General features: G+C 45.4%; 1 protein-coding gene across 1 annotated transcript; it reads left to right on the top strand.

Moving 5' to 3' along the window:
- Nucleotides 1-1,445: 1,445 nt before the first annotated feature.
- LOC123106146 (F-box/LRR-repeat protein 14) lies at nucleotides 1,446-4,462 on the top strand. The gene is made up of 2 exons (XM_044528368.1): nucleotides 1,446-1,548; nucleotides 2,331-4,462. Exon 2 carries the CDS (start codon nucleotides 2,349-2,351, stop codon nucleotides 3,810-3,812), a length of 1,464 nt encoding a protein of 487 aa, XP_044384303.1. The 5' UTR covers nucleotides 1,446-1,548; nucleotides 2,331-2,348; the 3' UTR covers nucleotides 3,813-4,462.
- The last annotated feature ends 9,739 nt before the right edge of the window (nucleotides 4,463-14,201 follow it).

Below are 14,201 nucleotides of genomic sequence, written 5' to 3'. Positions count from 1 at the left end.
GAATTGCGCTCGTGCGACCGACACAATCACTTGACCGATCGGTCGACACAGATCATTTGCCTTTCTCTTTTTACTTCGAGAAAACTTTCAATCTATTCATCTTCAATCATGGTAGTACAACGAACACCAGAAATAATAAAAATTACATTCAGATCCGTAGACCATCTAGCGACGACTACAAGCACTGAAGCGAGCCGAAGGCGCACCACCGTCATTGCCCCTCCTTCGCCGGAGCAGCGCAAAACTTGTTGCAGCAGGCAGTCGGGAAGTGGTCGTGCTAAGGCCCCATAGGACCAGCGCAACAGAACATCAACTGTCGCCGATGAAGAGTAGCATAGATCAGAAGGATCCAACCTGAAAACACATGAATGTAGACGAACTATGACCAAATCCAAGCAAATCCACCAAGGATAGATCCACCGAAGACGCACCTCCACATGCCCACCTATGATGCTAGACACACCATCGAGATGGGGCTAGGCGGGGAGAATATTATTCCATCTTCAAAGAGCCGTCGTCGTCTCGTCTTCCTGAGAAGGACGCAAACCCTAAGAAAATGCGAAGAAACAACTGAAAACATAGCCCTCCCGCTGGCAAGGGCCGAGATCCACCGCGCCGCCATGGCCCTAAGGCCACCGGAGATGAGGCAGACCGGTGACGGCGCTGGCGGGAGGTAGGAAAACCCTAGACGTTTCTTGGGGAGGATTCAACGTTTACCTTTCTCTTTCTGAGTGATGGAGGCGAGAATACTATGGGAGCACCTAACTAGGGGCACCCTTGGAAGGCTATGCAGCAGGCATTTTTGGGGAGCCATGAACATGTCAAGAGAGCATATTATTATTTTTGTTTTTTCCTGATTTTTTCTTGGTTCTCATGTTTTTTTTTAATTTCGGTTTACGTCTTGAAGGAGCGTGTGCTTTCCATGCGAAGCACGCTTTGCTTCTTGCGTAAAGCAAATGCGTGCTTCTTGATTGAAAAGCATAGTTGCACTTCATGGTGAAGCACAGTTGTGCTTACGTGTTTTTGACAGATATATGAATATTTCCTTCACATGTAAGAATCCTTACGGAATATGAGTTAATTCTTACTGATGTACATGAACATTTATTTTTATATACAAGAACACTTATGAAAAATAGACATGCCCACTTTTTTCATAAAGGCAAATATGTAATTTATTTCGATACATGTGAATACTTTTCAATGCCTTAAAATTTGTTTTGTGGACATGGACATATTTTTACAATGTCTTAGAATTTCACTCATTTAATGAAACGATTATATGAACAATCTATATTTTTTTTACTTTTAGATTTTTCTGTGTTTGTATCAAGAAAAACAAAATGTGTAGAAGGCCGAAAATAGCGCTCGTGGGCCCGCAGCCATTCCGGGTGTGGAGAGCCCATGTGAGCCCACATCTTCCTCCACTCCCGCTGGAAATTACAGAGACGAGCGAGGCTAGCTAGGGTTTACACTCTGCTCTGTTCCTCCGCCGAGGTCGAGCAGCGGCGGCGGCTACTGTCTCCCGGCCGGTCGAGGTCAAGGAAGGTACCGCCGTTCTCCGCTTCTCCTCTCCTGAGATACCACTCCCTGTTCCATCGTTGCGTTGGTTCCCCGATTCAACATGTAGACGGTTTTTTTTCCTTCTGATTCGCTTTCTTGTTCTTGATAGATAGGGGAAACCAATCCGGTAGTATAATCATCATCCACAAACTTAGTTGTTAATCATCTCCTAGGTACCACTAGTAGAAAGTAAGCTTTTTGCCTAGGGTTGCTGAAAACACTACAGTAGATATTAGATTGGCCCTGCGAACTCAACTCATCGGCTGTGGCTGGGAAAATGATTGATTGATTTCCCTACTTTCTTTCTTGCCCAACCAAGACCTACGAGTACAGTACTAACTAATTTGCATATATCCTCTGCTTTTCATGTTCAGGTTCAGCAATTTGTAGTAGCTAGTTTGCGTCAATTCTAGCTCATCATTCAACCTCTGCTACTTAATTATGGTGGTAGCTAGTTTAAATTAATGATGTGGCCGCGTCATTTTCTCTTCCTAACAATCTAGAGACAGATAAGGTGCTAGCTAGGTAGCTACTTTAATAAATCTCCATGCTGATGAACAGCACACAATTAAGTTTTGGACAGATACAGCAGAAAGCGCTCAAACTTCATCATTATATTCTTCGTAATAATGAGTGTCTGTTGCCAGTGTGATCTCCATCTATCTTGACATGCATTATTTATTCTGGTATATCATAATTTTGATGACTGGTGCGCTCTTTCGGTTGTTTTCTCAACCTTGTTATATATTACCTGATGATTGGTACAGCTGAATTTGTTCTGCTCGATGGAGGACCTACCGGAGGCTTTGCTGACAGAGATTCTCAACAGGATCACCAGGACAAGTGATCTGAATTCTCTTGCCCTTGTTTCAAATCAGCTCTACAAGATAGAGGGGAATCAGAGGGGTGCTATCCGTGTTGGTTCCGGTCTTTGCACTGCTACAAAAGCACTGACATCATTGTGCGCCCGCTTCCCAAATCTACGGAAATTGGAAATCGATTACTCTGGTTGGATACCTGGACATGGAAAGCAGCTGGACAACAAAGGCCTTCTTGTGTTTTCATCTCACTGTTCCTCGTTGATTGACCTCACCTTAAGCTTCTGCTCATGCATCGATGACTCTGGGCTTGGTTGCTTAGCGAATTGCAAGAAATTGGTGTCTCTCAGGCTGAACTCAACACCACAAATAACTTCGATTGGGCTTTTCTCGGTTGCAGTTGGTTGCACAAGTCTATCTGCTCTCCACCTTATTGGTTGCGAGAAAATCAACAGTGTAGAGTGGCTGGAATACCTTGGTAGGGATGGATCGTTGGAAGAGCTTGTAGTGGAGAATTGCAAAGGAATCAATCATCATGACATCCTAAAGTTTGGTCCAGGATGGATGAAGCTCCAGAAGTTTGAGTTTGAGAGGAAAAGAGGAAAATATGATAGTCTTATAGCCGTAGGTGGTAAGGTCTATGACTCCTCGTACGATGCTCACAGCATAGATATATATGATTTTTGCTGTGAGAGTTTGAAGGATTTAAGGTTGGCGCATATTAAAACTTGGCCAGATGTAGGACTTCGTGTTGTCCTAGGGAAGTGTAAAGCATTGGAGAAGCTTTGCCTTGAGTATGTTCATGCCCTAAATGATAATGACATGATTGCATTATCTCGGAGCTGCAGCAACCTTAAAAGCATCTCACTTTGGCTCAACCTGCAGCTTTACTCTAGTGATGTCGGCTATTGTGAAACCAGGACGTCATTTACTGATAACAGCCTTTACGCTCTAGCCCTAAACTGTCGTATGCTTCAGATCATAGACCTCAGCTTTACAGGATGTTCTCGTGACTGGCCATCAGAAATAGGATTCACACAAGAGGGTTTTCTGGTGCTCATTCAGTCTTGCCCGATTCGTGTTCTCGTGCTCAACAACGCCAACTTCTTTGATGACGAGGGGATGAAGGCCCTCGCATCCTCGCCTCATCTGGAGACACTCGAGCTTATATTGTGCCATGCGGTAACTGATGCTGGGATGCGCTTCATTGCGCACAGCCCATGCTTGAGTAATCTCGCACTTCGGATGTGTCATAACGTTACTGATGTCGGAGTGGCTGAACTGGGACGTGTACATAAGTTAGAGTCTTTGGTCATTGAGTATTGTGGTGAGATCTCTCTGGAAGCTGCGCAGGGTGTTGCCAAGTCGGTTCACTACTCCAAGGACTGTTCAGATGCCCTTATGAAGACAATTGGTCTTGGCGCCTATTGATGAAGTGGCCTCCAAAATTTTCAGTATGAATTTGCTGCTGAAGCCTTTAAGTTGTTTAGTGTGCATCAGTAGACAAGGCTGTGCATCATCCGACCCAGATTCACCTCTCTGAACTTTTTGTTGCCTTCTTTCTGCCTTTACTGCAATTATTTTCCTTTATGATAGTCTAATGATGATCTTTGGATGGCATCTGGTGAATGAAACTTTAATAGTAGGCACCACTCGTGTATTACTATCAACCGTATGTAATTCTTGTTGCTTAGTTTCTACTCTCTGTAGCTGCTTCGAAACCGGCATAAGTAGGCCCCAAGATTCCCTGTTTTTGCTGTGGAGGCACTATATGACCCGTTGGTGTTATTTGTATTACTTAAGCAAATGTCAGAAGTGATTTTGAAGACATATATATCTGCCTGCAATGTTCGCATGGCAATTTTTGTATGGATCTTTGTAGTATAATATTATGTTCAAGTTTCAATGGACATTTACAAAGGTGGCATGCTTGTTTTGTTGATATCAACTCTACTGGAGGATGTCTTTGATTGCTTCTCAAAAGTTTAGTGCTAATTACTAGTAGCATAATTGTAGATGTTTAGATTCCAAAATGACCTGAAGTTGAGGAACAAGTGAAACTTGAGTGACTCTGAAGGCATATAACATAGTTGTGTGCTCATTACAGGTAGGTAGCCACATCATGTCTTTGCTCTGGACATCCAGCACTCAACAACATTTTCTTCTTACCTTTTTGAGGGGGTCACATCTCTTTTTACCTATGTGTTTGCTTGGTACAAAGATTCATCTCTTTTTGAGGGGTTCAGATTTCTGGATCCTTTTATTTTAGTAACAAGACAGCTTCGTTGCATCAGTTCAGCTCGTAGAAACACCATTTGCCTTGTATTTGTAGCTCTTCAAGATGCCAACTTTGCTTTGCTGGCTATTTAATTTGTGTTGTACTATTTTATAATTGAGCTAACATGCGCCTTTCCTTTGTTAAAAAAGAAAGGGCGAATACAATTTTTTCTGGTTTGTTTCTGTTTGTAATTAGCTGAGAGTGTTTAACTTTTGTGTTGGCCTGACTGAGGAGCTCCTCCAGAAGACCAACTATAAGAGAAATTTAGGCGTGTTTGATTTGCCGCATTCACCACAGCTAGATGATGTTCTTTGGGGCTGGTAAAATGTTTATGGTATATACTTACTAAGTTTTCTGGGATTTTTAGTGGAGCTGAGTGCATATGCTTAGTAAGTTTTCTGAGATTTTTAGTGGAACTGAATGAATGCATATGCTTAGTTTGTAGTGTGTGTGCACTTCCTGTAAAGCACAAGCAGAGCAGTTTTCCTGTAAAGCATAACTACCAGCCTTGGGAATTCAGTGTTTGCTTTCTCCAGTCTGTCATGTGTATATACTGATAAGAGAAGTTGATACCAATTCAACCTAAAATTCAACTCAGCTTGTGCCATCACAGACATGCATGGTAACAACAGGATGTCCGGTGAACAGCTCCATCGCTCAGCGAATCATAGTGGTATACAATGAATGTGTCCATGTGCAAACCAAGGCGTCGAGCATCTACGTCGAGATCAAACCAACACCCTAGGGTCATATAGAGATTTGAATCCATGCGTGTGCTATTGTACTCTAGGCAGTCCCAGTTCATCCTCCTGTCATGCACGATCAGAAAAAAAAAACAGCACCAGGTCAGACAAAGGCAAGCTGACCCCAGATCATTCTACTGGTTGAGAAACAAGCTTAGGAATACACAGCGACTCTGGAATCAATCAATCGAGCAAATGGAAATTGGTGCGATGCCGTCTGAGATGCTGAGCAGAGGTTTCAAACCTCAAGATAATGTATGTACATCATGTAACAAGATGATAGGCAACAGACGCCCAACAAAAAGCATTGGGCCTCAAATACACAATTTGTGAGTTCAGGAGTACATTCATAATGATCTTAAATATCTAGCCTATCAATTACGAAAAATGCTATCAGACGTCGCGGCATTAAAAAACTGCTGAAACTTACTGTGTGTACAAGTGTTTACTGCGTTTCTGCCATCTTGTATTGTACTGCATCTCTATGAAATGCTATGAGCTACCAAAGCAGTAGAAGTTTACCAAGTCAAGCACTTGAGCATGGAACTTTTCTTCAGTCAGTGTCGTCATGAGGCTGCTTGGTTGTATAGGCTTTAAATTAATAAATTCCACAAGTAGCAGCCACTGCCTCATTTTACAAAAGACTTCCAACTAGACTTGGGGTCCAGGATATGTATTGACCAAAATTCAATACTGACAGCTTTATTTTTTTAACATAAGTAGAATTTCAACAAGACTTGGGGCTCCAGGATCTGTATTGACCAAACACCTTGCTCTTGGTTCGTAAGAAGGATGGATCCTGGCGCTTTTGAAATATCCTATGCCAGTCGCCTCTACCTACTGCTGGTGCCATGCCACCTTCTCAACCGCTGTGTGTTGGTTGACTTAGAACCTCATAACAATGGACAACATGCTGGTTAAATATCAGTAGAGTTGCAGCGTATACTGAAACACATCCCCCAGCCAAACACTACGGAGCAAAATGCCATCTTGCTGAGGTCTATGGCCTTTGTTCTACCTCTACCTACTGTTTGTGCCGTGCCTTCTTCTCTTGAAAGAAGTGCATGCGGCGCGCCATGGACGGATCTCACTGAGGTCTCAACACATGGCCCTCCTCCACTGGAAGGCCACACTTGCAAACCCACAGCTACAGATGAGCTCTTGGCAGGAAAACACCAGCCCCTGCAACTGGACGGGCATCATGTGTCCGACCATTCGCCATGGCCGCCGCATGCCCCAAGTGGTGACCAACATCTCTCTGCCGGATGCCGGCATTCATGGCCAGCTCAGTGAGCTCAACTTCTCGCCACTTCCATTCCTTAATATATTGACCTTCGAAACAACAGCCTCCATGGTGCACTACCAGCTAGTATCAGCTCCATTTCAGCACTTTCGGAATTTCACCTTCACTACAACCAGCTCACTGGGAATATTCCTTATGAGATTGGTGCCCTGCAAAGGCTCATGTTGCTTGATCTCTCATTCAATGAACTCACAGGACATATCCCTGCGTCTCTGGGCAACCTAACTATGTTAACTTATCTTTACATTCACCAAACCATGGTATCAGGTCCTGTTCCTGAGGAGATTGGAAGGCTTGCCAACCTACAATTTCTACAGCTAAGCAACAACACCTTAAATGGCACGATACCAAAAACCCTTGGAAATCTAACCCAATTAAATACTTTGTTGCTCTATGGTAATCAACTTTTTAGGGCCTATATCTGAAGACCTAAGCAGGCTAGTCCATTTGCAAAGTCTTGGACTTGAGTCAAATGATTTTTCAGGTACAATTCCAATATTCATAGCCAATCTCACTAGGATGAACCAACTTTTTCTCTTTGAAAATCAGATCACAGGTCCAATACTTCCAGAACTAGGCAACCTCACTATGCTCAGTGAACTTTATCTCCATAAAAATCAAATAACAGGTCCAATACCTTTAGTATTGGGCACCTTGGCAAATCTCCGTCTTTTAGACTTGTCCGACAACCAATTAACCGGTTCCATTCCCCAAGAGATCGGCAATTTGATGAACCTCGAATATTTTGGCTTGTTTCAGAACCAAATATCTGGCTCTATTCCTGGCAGCTTAGGAAATATAACCAAGCTAACAGAATTATCCCTCTATGTAAATTAGATAAGTGGTTTCATTCCCCAAGAGATTGGCAATCTCACGAACCTTGAATATTTAGGCTTGTTGGGCTCAATACCAAAAACTTTCGGTAAGTTGCAAAGCATCCAAGAAATTCAAATCTTTGGAAACAAATTATCAGGTTCTCTTCCACAAGAATTAGGAGATCTCATCAGCCTTGTTGCAATTTGGTTGTCTAGAAACTCTCTTTCAGGACTTTTACCCGCAAATATATGTTCAAATGGCAGGCTTCAATACCTCGTTGTCTCTGCTAATATGTTGAGTTTCCCCATTCCAAGGAGTTTAAAATAAACGAACGAACATTCGTTATTTAAACAACCTAATAAATAAACCAATCTAACCCTAAAAACCAAAAGAAAAACCAGAAATAAAACCGAGACGGGTCGGCGGTTATATCGGTTAAACGGAAAAGACCGGTCGGCGGCGGCGGCGGCGGGCGGTGCGGGTCAGCGGCGCGGGGCTGTGGGAGGCGGGGCAGCGGCGACGGCGGCAAGCGGCGTGCAGCACATGCGGCAGCAGGCGGCGGCGGCCTACTACGGCGGCTGTGCCTGCGGCAGTGGTGGCTGCGGGGCGAGGTGGGGAGAGACGGCGGGGCGGCGGCTCTATTTAAGAGCCCGGGGGGCTCCTGCTTGCGCGAGGGGCGCGGAAGTTGAGGCCGACCCGAACTCCGGCGGGAGTTCGGTGCCCGCACGGCTGCGGCGGCGGGAGGCGGTGCGCGCGCGTTGGGCCGGCTGGGTTTCGGCCGAGTCGGTCCAGAAGTTTTTTTATAAAATATTTCGCCGCAAAGGAAAAATCCTAAATAAATATATAAAAAATCTAAAAATTTCAGAAACAATTTTCACCGTCTAAACCTAATATTTAGGACAAGATGAACATTTTTCTGGACTAATATGCAAATTTCAAAAAAGCAATTCTTTTCTGATTCAAATGAAATAGCAATTAAAATACCAATAAAAATAATAATCTGATTTTAAAATTCTTTCTCCAGTATTTCTCTTGGGTTGAAGAAGCCATATTATCTTCTCTCATATATATTTTTTATTGGAAATAATTGGAGAGAAAAGTAATAAAATCAAATTGATCCTCTCTTCAAATTTGAAATAAATTCAAATATGAATTTTGTGAAACCTCCAACTCTCTCCTGGGGTCCTTGAGTTGCTTAAGATTTCTAGGATCACAACAAAATGCAAAAATAAATATGATATGCATATGATGATCTATGTATAACATCCAAATTGAAAATTGGGATGTTACAAACCTACCCCCCCTTAAGAAGAATCTCGCCCTCGAGATTCGGGTTGGTCAGCAAAATGGTTTGGGTGGTCCTTGCAGAGATCTTCTTCTCGTTCCCAAGTGGCTTCCTCCTCGGTATGGTGGCTCCACTAAACTTTGCAAAACTTGATAACCTTGTTGCGAGTAACTCGACTGGAAAAACTCGAGAATCTTGACTGGCTTCTCTTCATAGGTCAAATCACTATCTAACTAAATTGCTTCCAGTGGCACTGTATCTCTCATAGGAATATCGGCCATCTCCGCGTGGCATTTCTTCAACTAGGAAACGTGAAACACATCATGAAATCCTGACAATCCTTCTGGCAATTCCAGCTTGTATGCAACTTCTCCCATGCGTTCCAACACTCTGTATGGTCCCACAAAACGTGGTGCTAGCTTTCCTTTGAGTCCAAAACGTTTAACTCCTCGAAGTGGGGACACACGAAGATAGGCTCTGTCTCCGAATTCTTAAACTATCTCCTTGCGTTTAGTATCTGCATAACTCTTTTGCCTGGACTGGGCTACCTTGAGTCTGTCGTGAATCAACTTAACCTTCTCTTCAGAGTCTTTGATTAAGTCTGGTCCGAACAACTGTCGATCTCCTACTTCACCCCCCCCAATAACAGTGTCCTGCACCTCCTTCCGTACAAGGCTTTGAAAGGGGCCATCTTCAAACTGGCTTGATAACTGTTGTTATAAGAGAACTCTGCATATGGCAAATTGTCATCCCAACTAGATCCATAATCTAGCGCACAAGCCCAACATGTCTTCCAGAATTTGACTGACTCTCTCGGTCTGTCCATCCGTCTGTGGATGAAAGGTTGTACTGAACTCCAGGCTGGTACCCAAAGTTTCATGCAACTGATTCCAAAACTTTGAAGTAAACTGGGTTCCTCTATCTGATAGAATGGTCCTCGGAACTCCATGTAGACATACGATCCTGCTCATGTATATCTTTGCCAAATTAGCACTCGTATAAGTTGTCTTCACTGGGATGAAATGAGCTACTTTCGTCAAATGACCGACTACAACCCAGATAGAGTCATAGCCTGAACGAGTCCTGGGTAATCCGGTGATAAAGTCCATGCCAAGTTTATCCCACTTCCATTCGGGTATCGGCAATGGCTGCAACAATCCTGCTGGTTTCTAATGCTCTGCCTTGACTCTCTGACATACATCACATACTGCTACATACTCGGCAATATCCTTCTTCGTTCCTGTCCACCAGAAACTTTCCTTCTAATCCAAATACATCTTGGTGTTGCCTGGGTGAATCGAGTACGACAAACATGGGCCTCCTGCAGAATCAACTTCCTGATCTCAAGGTCATCAGGCACATAAAATACGATCTTCAAACCATAAGTTGTCGTGCTCATCCTCATGAAATCCTTTAGCCTTTCCTTTACTCATCCTTTCTTTTATCTCGGCAATCTCCTTGTCAGTCTTCTGGGCTTCTCTAATCTTACCCAACAAGGTGGACTGAATTTCCAATGTTGCAACATAACCTCTCGGAACTATCTCCAAGCATAGCTCTCGAAGGTCATCTATTAACTCCTTTGGTAATCCTCCGGTTATTAGCGTGTTAACATAACTCTTGCGGCTCAACGCATCTGCTACGACATTTGCCTTCTCGGGATGATAGTGCAATCTCATGTCGTAATCCTTTATGAGATCCAACCATCTCCTTTGCATGAGGTTCAACTCCTTCTGCGTGAAGATGTATTTCGAACTCTTATGATTCGTGTATACATCACAATGGATTCCCATGAGAAAGTGTCTCCATGTCTTCAGCGCATGCACTACGGCTGCTAACTCCAAATCGTGCGTAGCATAATTCAACTCATGAGGTCGAAGCTGTCGTGAGGCATATGAAAAAACTCTTCCTTCCTGCATAAGCACAACTCCAAGTCCTCGACGTGAAGTGTCACAATACACTTGGAAATCCTTGCGTTGGTCTGGGAGAATCAACACTGGGGCTGTAACCAAACATTTCTTCAACTCCTGAAAGCTGGCCTCACAATCCTCAATCCATTTAAACTTGGTGTCCTTCTTTAGTAACTCCGTCATGGGTTTTGCAATCTTGGAGAAATTCTCGATAAACCTCCGGTAATAACCTGCGAGTCCAAGAAAACTTCTGAATTCTCCAACTGATGTGGGTGCCAACAACTTAGTGACAGAAGCAACCTTGGTAGGTGTCGGTGTCAAAACCGGCGGATCTCGGGTAGGGGGTCCCGAACTGTGCGTCTAAGGCTAATGGTTATAGGAGGCGGGGGACACGATGTTTACCCAGTTTCAAGCCCTCTCTATGGAGGTAATACCCTACTTCCTGCTAGATTGATCTTGATGATATGAGTATTACAAGAGTTGATCTACCACGAGATCGATGAGGCTAACCCTAGAAGCTAGCCTATGATTATCATTGTTGTTCTTGGTCCTACGGACTAAACCCTCCGGTTTATATAGACACCGGAGGGGGATAGGGTTACACAGAGTCGGTTACAGAGAAGGAAATCTACATATCCGAATCGCCAAGCTTGCCTTCCACGCAAAGGAGAGTCCCATCCGGACACGGGACGAAGTCTTCTATCTTGTATCTTCATAGTCCAACAGTCCGGCTGTCCGAGGACCCCTTAATCCAGGACTCCCTCAGTAGCCCCTGAACCAGGCTTCAATGATGATTGAGTCCAGCGCGCAGTTTGTCTTCAGCATTGCAAGGCGGGTTCCTTCTCCAAATACTCCAAAGTAGATCTCGAACACAAGAATCGTGTTCGGCTCTGCAAAAACAATTTCCACATACCACCGTAGATAGTGTAATATTTCACGGATCTAATCTGCTGATAGTTTATTCATAGCGTGACATTACAACACGGCCCAGTCCATATTCGAACCATTTTATCGGCCTGCCACAACAAGGCGGTTTCCTTGGCACGTATTATCGAAGCAGAGATCGTGTCCCCTTATCATGGGACTCTCATCAATATGGGTGTGGGCACCCCAACCGCGCCATTAACACGACGCTTAGGAAATAAGCAAGTCTCAGGGAATGTGGGGAGGCGCACGTTCTGCCTTTATAAAGGGATAAAGAGTCTCCTCTTTCACGCACGCCTTCTGCTTCCTCTGCTTGTCCTTCCTCTCGAGCTCCAACGCCCAAGCATTCGCCTTCTCCGCCCACTAAAGCGCTTCGAAAATGTCCGGATCCGGAGCTGGAGGCAAGTGGATGGCCTCCACTGTCTAGGAGAAGGATATCGAGAAACTTCGGGAGGCCGGGTATCCGGCCAAGAAGACCGTGCATCGTCTCCTGACGGCTGGACAGATCGTCCGTACTACGGAACCCCACGAGAGGGTCATCTTCCTCCCTCACTTTGTCCGCGGGTTGGGGTTTCCCCTCCACCCATTCGTTCGTGGCATCATGTACCATTATGGGATCGATTTTCATGATCTATCCCCCAATTCTTTCCTCAACATCTCGACGTTCATCGTCATGTGCGAGGCCTTCCTTCACATCTCTCCGCACTTCGGGTTATGGCTGAAGATCTTCAACGTGAAGCTCAAGGCGGTGAGCGCGAGTGCGAAGGAGCCATGGTGAGCAAGATGCCCAACGTCACATGGCCATCAGGTACATTCAATGATTCCGTCAAAGGGTGGCAGCAACAATGGTTCTACGTCACCGAGCCACGCGGCGCCAAATAGGCCGCGGCTCCCGGATTTTGATCTGGAGCCCCATTGCGGCTTACGTCCTGGCCTAAGAAGGGCCTGGACTGGTCTTCGTCAAACGAATGACAGTGATCCAGGCGCGTGTCAAGAGCCTGGAAGAAAAGAACATCAAACTCGTCAACATAGTCCAAGTGATGTTGGTTCGCCGAATTCTCCCGTGACAATGCAGGGCCTACAAATTATGGGAATTCGATCCGGCTGAGCACCAGCCGCTGACGGAGCTCTTCGGCTCAACGCATGAAGATATCTGGAAGGTGCTCTTCAAGTCCGGCAAATCATGGCTAGACTCGGCCCAGGACCGTGGGTACAAACTGTCCCGTCCCGCAAGTTCGGTAGGATTTCAGATATTCAACCGAACATATGCTTTAGCCGTGTATTTTAAAGAAAGTGCTTAACATATCCTCCAATAATTTCCCTAGGGCTGGACGAAGAAGGCGGAGCGGATCCACTGTCCGGCCCCGCTGTCAGAAGGGCAAGACGGCCCACTTTTAAAAAAGATGCTGGTCCCGGCGCCTTACAAGGCGCCCAAGAAGAAAACCGAGAAGAAGGCCGGAGGGACCAGGGGCGGCCTTCGTCGCAGGGGTGTTTCAGACAAAACGTCCGAAGACTCAGAGGTCCTCTCTTCCTCTGAAGAGGATGAGGAAAAGGAGGAAAGCCAATCCCCCCCAACGAAGGGGAGAAAGAAAAGCATGTCCTCCAAACAATTGGAGACCAAGTCATCTAAGAGGGGGAAAACCTCCTCCGTAGACGATTCCACCACCGCCACCGACAGCAGCCTGGAGTGGGATCCCAGGGTCCAGCCCTTTGTTAAACCAAGAGTATCATGGAATCCGAATATATCAACATGTCCGAACTTATCATCGCACAATGCTGACTGTGTTGAGCCACACATATTTTAGCCCAGCCAAGTCCCACGCTGAACAGTCCTCATCGGAGGATTCACTAGGTTCGGACGCGATGGATAGCGGAACTCCCCCGACGGCCACCTCCCCAAACATGTGGACGATGCCGAGGTGTCGTCCCTAATGGGCACAGGCCAAGGAGGGACCGGGAAGACCGTCCGAGCGACACACGAGGGCCGAATCCCGGCAGCCGGTCACACGGGGCCAAATCCGAACATGGGGCTGGAGACCGTCAAGGTTCCGAAATTAGGCAGGGAGCCTTCTTTGACAGAAGGGGGCACCTGTTCCACCGGCAACCTCTGTCCAACCAGAGGTGCCAAATTCTTTGTTGGCAGTGTTAAATAACGCTTCCATCATTGAAGAACACAGCACCCTTATGGGTGCGGTGATTGAGAAGATTCAGTCCACAGAAAGCGGGCTGACTGAAGCCTGCACCAGCCTTTTAACAGGTTTTGAGGTAAGTGATGAGGCTTGAAGAGCGTCATAGTATAGATAGTAGCCCCTGATACACTGTTCGGCGTTCGAGAATAAAAAGCAAATAGAGGATCTTGTATGTGCTCGTAGGGGACTGACCATGCAACACCCTTATTTATTTTCATGTTTTGTCTAAGCAGGCGTCGTTGTTGACTGCGGCTTCTCATACTGCGGAAGTCTCCAGACTGAAGCAGCGTCTGGAGCGGACCGAAGAAGAGCTCGACCAAGTAAAGAAACAGTTGGAAGATAACCAAGGTATGTAAAACCTTGTCTTGATTTATT

This window comes from Triticum aestivum, chromosome 1B (assembly GCF_018294505.1).
Source record: "Triticum aestivum cultivar Chinese Spring chromosome 1B, IWGSC CS RefSeq v2.1, whole genome shotgun sequence".
In the NCBI taxonomy this organism is placed as follows: domain Eukaryota; kingdom Viridiplantae; phylum Streptophyta; class Magnoliopsida; order Poales; family Poaceae; genus Triticum; species Triticum aestivum.
Note: the sequence above shows the minus strand (reverse complement) of the source record. Positions and strands in the feature narration are given on the sequence as shown.